The following is an 11488-nucleotide window of genomic DNA, read 5'->3' as shown; positions in this document are numbered from 1 at the left end:
TTGGACTAAGTATATTGCCTGCCCTTTATTTATACTAAACTTGACTATAATTTCAATGACTTTCTGCCACAAGTTCCCACTCTATGTTAAAAATACTTTTTGGAAAGACCAAGAGCTTATAGTAAATAGCCCCCCTCCACCCCCCACCCCAATGGGAGAAGAGTTACTATCTTTTATTTTAACTAAAGATTTTGTTTCTCTTCCAGAAGCTTTTGAAATTGCCAGCTCCTCATTGCTTTAAATTGCTGAAAGAGGGAATTTGAGAACTTTTAAAGTAATTCAGAAAAAAAAATGGTGGATAATTTCTCCCAAGCTGAAGCTGTGGAGTTCTGCTACGAGAATGTGAATGGCTCCTGCATTAAAACCCCTTACTCACCGGGTCCCCGGGCAATTCTGTACACAGTCCTCGGTCTGGGCGCCGTGCTGGCGGTGTTCGGAAACTTACTGGTCCTTATCTCTATTCTTCACTTCAAACAGCTGCACACACCTACGAACTTCCTGATCGCATCCCTGGCCTGTGCGGACTTCTTGGTTGGAGTGACGGTGATGCCCTTCAGCACAGTGAGGTCTGTGGAGAGCTGCTGGTACTTTGGGGAGCGTTACTGTAAATTTCATACATGTTTCGATACTTCCTTCTGTTTTGCTTCTTTATTTCATTTATGCTGCATCTCTATTGATAGGTATGTTGCTGTTACTGATCCTCTGACCTACCCAACTAAATTTACTATCTCGGTTTCAGGAATATGCATTGTTCTCTCCTGGTTCTTCTCTGTCACTTACAGTTTTTCTATCTTTTACACGGGAGCCAACGAGGAAGGGATTGAGGAGTTGGTCGTCGCTCTCACGTGTGTAGGAGGCTGTCAGGCACCATTGAATCAAAATTGGGTTCTCCTTTGTTTTCTTCTGTTCTTTATACCCACGGTTGCCATGGTGTTTCTATACGGTAAGATATTTTTGGTGGCTAAATATCAGGCCAGGAAGATAGAAAGTACAGCCAGCCAAGCTCAGACCTCCTCCGAAAGTTACAAGGAAAGAGTGGCGAAGAGAGAGAGAAAAGCTGCTAAAACACTGGGTATTGCCGTGGCAGCTTTTCTGGTCTCTTGGCTCCCATACATCATTGATGCTGTGATTGACGCTTATATGAATTTTATAACTCCTTCTTATGTTTATGAGATTTTAGTGTGGTGTGTTTATTATAATTCAGCGATGAACCCCTTGATATATGCTTTCTTTTATCCTTGGTTTCGGAAAGCAATAAAACTTATTGTGAGCGGCAAAGTCTTAAAAAGTAATTCATCAACAATTAATTTATTTTCTGAGGAAGCAGACGTAGATTGACGAGATTACTGCAGGGACTTTTACATGGAATTAAGGTCAAGTGCAAAATTAAACGCTTGAATCTAGAGAGGCAAGTGTAATCATTTGCCATCTAGGAGGAATATTATGTTCAATAGTAGTTCTAAAGCATTTGTTATTTTCATGTATTTTGGCTTTTTTTAAAATAATTTACCAAGAGATGAGTAAGATTTACTGATTACTCCTCATTTAATATTCTTTTATGCTTTTATGATTCTCCACCTTTGTCTCCGAAACTTCTCATTGTTTCTTCAAATAATTTGGGTTTTGTAGATTCTTTTGTGTAGTATCAGTGTTCAGTTGTCTAAAATATATGGGGGGGGGATCTTCTGCCTATCTTGCAGTTAAATTCTTTGGGGACAAAAATCTTCCTTAAAATATATTTTGTTTGAGAGGTTAATTTAAGATCATAAATTCTTGAAACTTTAGTTAATCTAAAAGGACTTTAGTAAAAGCTGCAATGTGAAACCTCCCAGTGAATTAAAGATTAAAAACACTAAAGCTCTTGTGTTTTCCAAACCTGACAATGCTTCCTCTCCATTTTATGGACACTGTGTTCACACAGAATGTATACAGAGATTCTATGATTTCACTGCATTTTTCTTTTGGAAAACAAAACTTATTACCGTCAAATAAGCATGTGGACAAGAAGATGGTTTCTGACTGCTTTTTGCTTTTAGCAATTTAAAGTAAAATAAGAATTTTACTAAAAAGCTATTTCACATTAACTTTTTTTCACTTTTGCGTTCATTTTATGTATCAGGCACTGTATTTGGCGTTGGAAATAGAAGGCTGAATGACCCTAATATAACCAAGGATTATTTTTCAAAATAGCAAGTACCCAAACTGGTATATACTCTAGGAAGAGCTTGTTTTCTCATCTGATAACATTTCTTAATCACATGAATTTTAATTCATTTTAATTGAAAATATATCTTGAGTGTTTAAGATAGAGTAAAAATTTGAAAAAAACTAATAATAGGGTGATTGGCCTTTTAAGTCTTTGAATCACAGTCTTAAATCTTTGTTTAGGTTGCTGGTTTTCACAGACTATTCTATAATAAACTTGTTTTATGAAATGAAAAAAAGTAAGTAAATAGAGTTCCATAAACATTATGTGTTATATGTTTTATAAATGAACCAGTTTGGAAATATTTCACCCAAGATTAAGCCATTTCGCATTAATACTTTTCAAATGGAGCTGACAATATTTAGGAGGAAAAAATGTAAAGATAAAAGAGGATGAAAGGCACATGGAAGTCTTCGCAGCAGAATACCTGTGGGGTTCAGACCAAAATGTCACGGAACGGGTCTCCTGGCCACCTTTCTACTGGAGTTAAGGTCACTCCCTAAGAAGAGCAAAAAACATGTGTCCCTTTGATGGTGAGTCAGTAATGTTGTCTTCAAAGAAATGTGTGTTCCTTCCCTAATTGCAAGTGTAAACTGACACTGACACTCATAAATAATAAGGAAAACCATCGGGGAGACTTTATATATGTCCTATTTCTGTTCACCTCCACTGTGTAGTGAGTACTCTTTAGACGAACTGATTGTGGAAATAAATACTGTCCAGTGGTGTTTTTCAGCTCTTATTCACATCCACAAGTGGAGAATACACTTTGAATGAACTTTCCTGTTTATTTTTCTACTTTCCTAGAAGTTCTTCATAAAAGAAGGCTTTTGATTAAAAAAAGCATAACACTTGGCTATTCCCCGCAAATTGTCTAAGTGATGGTTACAGCACCACTCTTTCCTTTTAAGTCTCACTTATTTAGAAAAGGATCAGTCAACTCCTTAGCTAGATGCACACTAAATTGCTGCTGAGCCATGGGTATATTTGGAACAAGACACACTGAAGATGGAAGTAGGCCACTAATGCAAAGATGTAATTAATCCATTCATGCCCTGGGTTGTAGACTTTATGAATACTGTCTCTTACATATATGTACTATTATTAGAAATACTTATTTATTTATTTATTTTATTTTTAAATTTTATAATGATTTTAATTTTTTCCATTATAGCTGGTTTACAGTGTTCTGTCAATTTTCTACCAGACAGCAACGTGACCCAGTCACACATACATGTATACATTCTTTTTTTCTCACATTGTCATGCTCCATCATAAGTGACTAGATATAGCGCTCAGTGCTATACAGCGGGATCTCATTGCTTATCCATTCCGAAGGCAATAGTTTGCATCTATTAATCCCAAATTCCCAATCCATTCCCCTTCCCCCTTGGCAACCACAAGTCTGTTCTCCAAGTCCATGATTTTCTTTCCTATGGAAAGGTTCATTGGTGCCATATATTAGATTACAGATATAAGTGATATCAAGTGGCATTTGTCTTTTCCCTTTTTCTTTTTATTAATTTTTATTTATTTTTATTAATGAAACGTTTAATTAAAAGCATTACTGAGTTCATAATTGCTCTTGTCCAACATGTATTTTTTCTTTTTTTTTTTTTGGCCATGCTCTGGACATGCAGAAGTTCCCAGAACAGGGATGGAACCCATGTCACAGCAGTGACCTGAACCACAGCAGCAGTCAGGCCAGATCCTTAACTGCTGAACCACCAGGGAACTCCAACATGTATTTTTTTCATCAGTTGATACTGAAAGTACAACTACTACTTTAAAAAATATGTTGCATATTTTTTAAAAGTATGGAAAAGAAATGTTCAGATATAGAAAGGTAAAAAGCAATTGCTGTCATTTGCCAGTTTTGGTTAGGATTAGAGCAAATTTATCATTTAGTGGCATTGCTGTGAATAATACATCACTGACAAATTATGAAGACAGAATTAGGCCATTGTTAATACCCAGGTCCTCCTGGAGAGCTACCAATATCACTGGACATTGCTGTAACAGCGTTTCTTCATTTATTACTGATGTCATAATTGATGCTTACTGAATTTCACATATTCCCCATATGTTTACAAACTTTAAGATGCTACATTTATTTTTCTTCAGCTATAATGCTCTTGACATATTTTCACTCTTCATTTTTGGCATATTACTCTCTACTTAAACATCAGTCTTAAATAATGAATTTTTTCTTTTTTTGTCTTTTTAGGGCTGCACCCATGTCACATGGATATTCTCAGGCTAGGGGTCAAATCGGAGCTACACCTGCCAGCCCACACCACAGCCCCAGCGATTCAGGATCCAAGCTGCATCTGTGACCTACACCACAGCTCACAGCAACACTGGATCCTTAACCCACTGAGCAAGGCCAGATATCGAACCTGAGTCCTCATGGATACTAGTTGGGTTTGTTATCGCTAGTATTACATTTGAATTTGTGTTTTTTGCTTCTTTGGGGTTTTTGGTTTGTTCGTTTGTTTTGCTTTTTAGGCCCACACCTTTGGTATATGGAAGTTCCCAGGCTAGGGTTTGAATCAGAGCTACAGCTGCTGGCCTACACCACAGCCACAGCAATGCCAGATCCAAACCTCGATTATGACCTACACCACAGCTCACGGCAATGCCAGATCCCTGACCCACTGAGCGAGGCCAGGGATTGAACCCAAGTCCTCATGAATACTAGTTGGATTCATTTCCCATGCACCATGACAGGAACTCCCTGCATTTGCTAAAAACAGAAATACACTTGTAATATTACCTTAAAAATCAAATTAATTGAAAGTGGGCCTTAAAGGGCAATTGTCCTTTGACACACATGAGATTTATTGATTACTATATTTTAAAAGTAAGCTTATTACAGTGTATTAGCTATAATGTGTAGATATTTTCAGCCTTTGGATGGATGTATTCTTATACTTATTACATATCAAGTAATTTGATGTTTACTAATGACACTGAATTGTTATGTACTTTTTATTGGCTGGTGACTATTTTTCCACATTATTGTAATACCTATGACAGTGAAGCGCCCCCAAAATATTTTTAAGCAAATGATTAACTCTTTATTTTCAACCATCAAATAATTGTCTATTAAATATTCTTTTACATTAAAAATCTACCTCCTCCTTTAAAATTTGGTTTCCCAAAGTAGAAAGCTTTTAGTTATCAATGATTAGGAAAAATCCAGCTTTAGGCTATTGATAGGGTTTGTACAACCCAGTCATTTAAAAAAATTATATTTAGTGAGAAAAAGTGCTAATACACATAAACTTTGATGATACCGAATCTCCTTACTTGCAGTTGGGAATATATAAGGTGACCTCTCCGAGGTTTACTGTGAGAATTGCAAATGTCTAGTTGTTTTTGGAAACGTGCACTTTCTTTCATCTGTAAAACCTACATATAATAGCAGGGTCCAGAGGGACTAAAGCCAGGCTGCCTGGATTTGAATCCCATTTCCTAGTTTTAGTCTTGGTTAAGTCACTTACCCATTGTGTATCTTTGTTGCTTACCTATAAAATGAAATGATAATAGATCAGTCTCCCTGAGGTCTTGTGTAAAATTACCATGATTTAAAATAAATCTGTAGATTTTGGATATCAAATAGCTAATAAACACACCCCTATCACATCAGTATTTTGTGTTTCTTATTTTATAAATGATCTCAGTAGAAAGAATTTTATTACTAGGCTGTTTTATTTGAGACAGTTTCAGAATATGCCTTTATAAGATTGATTCTCTGAAGTCATACAATTAAGCCTTTTAAGCAAAAGGGCACTTGGCTATTGTACACAGTGTTGGAAAAAAACCAGATTATTTTATAATTAGTTCAGAAAAACCAACAGCATTTCTCAGAAATGAAAAGGCAGAGACTGCACTCCCAGGTATTACATAGCAGCTGACATTTATATTTTATTCTGTTCAAACACACACACACACACACACACACACACACACACACACCAGTTATAAAGATAAGTACTCAATTGTGTCTAATGTCAAAGGGCAATATTTCATCTGTTTCTAAGGACGATACAAAGCTAAGCAGTATAGACCATTCTAAAGATAACATATAAGGTTTCTGTTATGACTCATCTTTGTTAAATTTATGAGGTAGGCAAAATCCTCTTTAGAGTCTCTCACCTGCCCTGTCTTTACTCCCTACCATCTGCTAGGAACTCCATCTCCTTTATATGAGTAGCTAAACAATAACTATTGGATGAACGGAAGCATTAACAATAAAACATCCCATTCTCAGAGGGTTTTCCCTGTTGAGTTGGTATGGATGAAGGCACGAGAGAAATTTTAGGGAGCATTCAGAGAGAAGTACTTCATAAAAATGATAAAATGCCAATAACGAAGTTTCAAGAAGAGAAGATTATTCAGTTGGGATGACTTACTGGTGTCCCTCAATTAGTATCAATCAGTTGAAATTCAAGAACCTCTTATGGAGAAGAGTTCTGCTCCATTCTCATCCAAGGTCAATGCTGAGCAAGTCTGTAGTGAAACGCCTATCCATTTTTTGTTTGCACCATATACTGGCCTGAGTCTGCTGGATAAATATTGGTTACCTACTTCCCTAAGTATTAAATGGGAGATGGGATGCTGTCTTCCATGATGATTACATTTCAAAGGGATGGCTCTCAGGTACTTGAGAAAGACAGTCCTGGGATGTAAAACTGGCAAGAGGCTTTTTAAGAGATTTATATGTAAAAGATCTATATTAGCGGAAGCTCCTGCTGTGGCACAGCAGGTTGAGGATCCTGCATTTTTCTCTGCTGCTGGGGTTGCTGCTAAGGTGATGGTTGGATCCCCAGCCTGGTGCAGTGAGTTAAAAGGATCTGATGTTGGAGTTCCCTTCATGGCTCAGCAGTTAATGAATCTGACTAGAATCCATGAGGATGCGAGTTCGATCCCTCGCCTCACTTAGTAGGTTAAGGATCTGGCATTGCGGTGAGATATGGTATAGTTCACAGATGCGGCTTGGATCCTGAGCTGTTGTGGCTATGGCTGTGGCTAGCAGCTACAACTCTGATTTGATCCCTAGCCTGGGAACCTCCACATGGGTTCGGCCCTAAAAAGAAAAAAAAAAAAAATCTAGGATCTGGTGTTCTGGAAGTTGTGGCATAGGTCACAGCTGCAGCTTGAATTCAATCCCTGGCCCAGGAACTTCCATATGTTGTGAATTCAGCCAAAAAAAAAAAAAAAAAAAAAGATTCATATCTCAAAGGAACAGAGAAAGAACTTATAAGCTTTCTGAGGTAAATGATCTAAGAAAAGGGAGATTGGGGACCTAGAGTCAGGAAGAAGACTACTTAAAATTTAGTCAAGCTAAGGAGACCACTAAGGCCATCTTGATCTATTGTAATAATTATTAATATAAAGCAAAGATATCATTTTCATTGAGCCTCTGTGTTGACATCCCAAATCACCTCTAGTCTACTCTATTGTGAAGTACACAGGTGTCTTAGCTCAGGCTGCTATTAAAAAAAAAAAAAACCTTCCATTGATTTGTTGGCTTATAAACCACAGAAATTTATTTCCCACAATTCTGGAGGCTGGGAAGTCCAAGATCAAGATGCTGGCAGATTTAGGTCTGATGAGGACTTACTTCCTGATTCATGAATTGGTTCTTTCTGAGGCTTCTTTCATAAGAGCACCAATCTCATCCATGTGGGCTTCATCCTCATGACCTCCTAGAGGCCCTACCTCCAAATACCATCACATTGGAGATGAGGTTTCTACATATGAATTTCAAGGGGACGCAAACCTTCAGTTTATAGCACTATGTTACCATGTATAATGAAGTGAAAAGTATTGAGGAGCAGAGACTCAAATCAAGGTGCTAAGAAATTATTTCCCAGAAGGAAACAACAGGTTCTAGTTATGGAGGTGTCTACACATTCCATCATTATTTAAAGGTTTCCCCTCTTCATCATATCAGGAGGTTACAGGTAGTTTCTCTGTACTTCCACAATCAACAAGCCTGTTTTCTCACTGAAATTTTCATGAGAACGAACTTCTTTGCTTATGTACTGACTTATTTTTTGTCATAATTTGTAGCAGGAAATAGAGTTATGGACTAGATCCCAAAGCAAACCCAGACACCATTACCCAATTAGTAGCACTCAGAGAATTTGCTTTCCTAGTATAGGGCAGTTCATAGCCCTTTGGCTTTAAGAAAACTCACCTATGTTTACTCCCTTGACCCTAATCTCCCAGAGCCTAGATTTCTGGTTTTTTTTGCTTCCCTGCTTCTCAGTAAAGCTTTTCCAATCAGACCTCATTCTGTGGTCTCATATTCTTCATTAGCTTTTCTTTAGCATCCCCAAATAAAAAAACAAATAAACCACATCAAGATAAAAATAAGTAGCAGCATTTTTGAATGTGTCTCTTGAAAGCCAATAGATGTCTCTTTTCCTCTTTACAGTTAACATTAAAATACCAATCATGGGAGTTCCTGTCGTTGTGGCTCAGTGGTAACGAACCTGAGTAGTATCCACGAGGATATAGGTTTGATCCCTGGCCTGGCCCAGTGGGTTAAGGATCCGGTATTGCTGAGAGCTGTAGTGTTGGTTGCAGATGCGGTTCTGGTGTGGCCCTTAAAAGAAAAAGAAAAAAAAAAAAAAAAAAGCAGTCATTGCTCATGGTTTCCTTGGCTTTCCTACACATTCCCATTCATTCTCAATCCACTGCGATCTGGATTCTATCTCCAACAGAAGAGATGGAATCATGCTCTTCGGCGATCTGGTTGTTAATGCTGAAAAAGGGTTCTCAGTTTTTATTTAACTTCACCCATCATCAACCTATGACACTATTGGTACACCTTCATTCGTAAACCTCTTTCATTCCTTGGGGGACTGTGGGACCACTTTTTCCTGTTTCCATCTATATTTCTGTCTACTATTTCCTTGCAGGTACAACTTTGGAGTTGGTGCATCTCCAGTTCCTTCTATTTTCACTGTATACCTTCTAAACCAGTCAACAAATACTTATTGAGTGTCTGATATATCCTAGGCATTATGGCACGTGTGTACCTGTCAATCACATTTACTCCTACAGCCTCAAAAATGTCAGTAGACTAAGGAATCCCAAATGATTATATCTGGCACAATTTCTTTCCTGAATTAAAAATGTATCGGCTTGGAGTTCCTGTCGTGGCTCAATGGTTAACAAATCCGACTAGGAACCATGAGGTTTCGGGTTTGATCCCTGGCCTTGCTCAGTGGGTTAAGGATCCGGCATTGCCTTGAGCTGTGGTGTAGGTTGCAGACACGGCTCGGATCCCACGTTGCTGTGGCTCTGATGTAGGCCGGTGGCTACAGCTCTGATTTGACCTCTAGCCTGGGAACCTCCATATGCTGTGGGAGCAGCCCAAAAAATGGCAAAGACAAAAAAAAAAAAAAAGTATCGGCTTAACTACTCATTGAAGAACTACAGTTTTATGTCTTTCCAACCAATCTTAACTCATCGTCTTCCCTCCCACCACCCCCAGTGTACTCTCTTTCTTTAAAAGCTGTATCTTTCTCGTTGGCAAGCTAGAAACCTGGGAATCATCTTTGACTTTTTTTCTGTTATGCAACCCTAAACTTCTACATCCTTTCAGTCTTTAAATTGTGAATGTCATATTTTCAGAAAAAAGTGAGGCAAGGTTACTGAATACAGAGTGGGATGAAATCAAGTTAGGTTTGAGAAAGGAAAGAGAGGAAATGACAGCACTGTCATGAATTTGGTAGCTGGTTAACTGAATAATTGTCTTCAGAGCACATCTTTAATATCCGTTCTACTTTTATTTCAGGGTATATTCAATATCTTTATCTTAAATGGCAGGTTATACTTCTATTTTCAAATGCTGAATACATTGTATTTTTTATCACTTCTTATTTAGTTTGTAGGATCACTTCCTATTTGCTTTAAAGCATCAAAGGTGGCTATTTTCCTCAGACCTGAAATGCTTTAATGGGGCTTTTAGTGTTTAATCTGCCTCTCTAATTCTCTGAATTTCTGTTACTATTGCAAGGGCAAAACTGTGCATCAGGAAAGGCTGGTACTGTCGGAATGGCTGGCCCTCAGCTCCCACACTCACCCATCAGGCAGTGTTACAGTTGCCTCCACTTGAGTTTCTTTGCTTCATCATTTTCTTGCTGTTGCGAAGAGATAATCCAATCTCTAAAGTGAACTAGGCAGAGGCTTCCATGGGCTTGGGCTAGTCCAGAGGCACAGAATCCTGCTATTGGGCCTTGATGCCTATAGTTGTAGTGGTGGAATTCTAATTTCACCTTTGAATTTGTGTTTTATATGTGAATTAAAAAGGGACAATGGAGCATGCACATGGGCCTTAGAACCTGGAATCACATGACCTGGGACTGTCTTACATGACTCCACCTTCTCCCTGTGATGGGGTCTCAGCTGGCCTGCCCCCCACCCATTGGCACGTTGGGTTCAGTCCAGCATCCCCTTCCTCACCCTGACCTGCTACACTGCCATCCTTCCCCACTCTGTCCAAGCACTGGATGTGAGTCAGGGAGGGTTGAAGTCAGGTGCACACTCAGCAGTCTTGGCACAAGCCTGGCAGCCATCATCCCATAGCTGTAGGGCTACAGCATAAGCCATGGACTCAGCAGGTCCAAGCCTCTCACTCACCTCCAGTTCAGGTCTGAGTGGGTCCCAGTGTGGAGGCTGTGATCCCAGGGGATTGCCTATCTGCCTTTGCGTGAGGAGGAGGCCGAGGAGATGGGCAGGGCCTGGCTTAGCTTCCTCAGCCCCATCTCAACATGGAATATTGTTTCAGCAATTGGAGGGAGGGAGAGGCTGGCAGTGGGTGGGCCACTGAGTCACAGGGCAAGGTCTCCAGTGACCTGTGAGGGTCTGCACTTGCCCTGCTAATATATCCTGTAATATCTCCATGCCCAAGGGAGTGAGGCATCCCATAGCAAACTCAAACACCATGGCGGGTGGAGAAAGACTACAGAGAAAGGACAAAGCTTGATACTCAAGGGCCATTTTTTCCATTTTTGAACCAAGATCTCCACAACTTTATTTTTCCCTGGACCCTGAAAATTATGCAGCCAGTCTTGCAAGTGGGGAAGAGGTAATACTACCGTGAAATACTGAATGAGACTAGTTCAGGACAGTGGAACTTAAGCAATCTCTTGGTTGTGAAAATTCTAAGTGTTTCTACAAAGTAACAGAGCTCAGAGAAATATATTTTGTACAAGAACTTCTGAATTATCATTATCAGAAGTAAGTCCCTTTCAGGAGTCA

At 39.0% G+C, this 11488-nt stretch overlaps 1 protein-coding gene across 1 annotated transcript; it reads left to right on the top strand.

The window, feature by feature from the left end:
- The first annotated feature begins 285 nt into the window (after positions 1–285).
- TAAR9 (trace amine associated receptor 9) lies at positions 286–1338 on the top strand. The gene has a single exon (XM_047769337.1). It carries the CDS (start codon positions 292–294, stop codon positions 1336–1338), a length of 1047 nt encoding a protein of 348 aa, XP_047625293.1. The 5' UTR covers positions 286–291.
- The last annotated feature ends 10150 nt before the right edge of the window (positions 1339–11488 follow it).

Source organism: Phacochoerus africanus, chromosome 2 (genome assembly GCF_016906955.1).
Source record: "Phacochoerus africanus isolate WHEZ1 chromosome 2, ROS_Pafr_v1, whole genome shotgun sequence".
Taxonomy (NCBI): domain Eukaryota; kingdom Metazoa; phylum Chordata; class Mammalia; order Artiodactyla; family Suidae; genus Phacochoerus; species Phacochoerus africanus.
Note: the sequence above shows the minus strand (reverse complement) of the source record. Positions and strands in the feature narration are given on the sequence as shown.

Bases quoted from the DNA above. Each gene is read 5' to 3' on its own strand.
- TAAR9 (XM_047769337.1), top strand. From the start codon at position 292: ATGGTGGATAATTTCTCCCAAGCTGAAGCTGTGGAGTTCTGCTACGAG.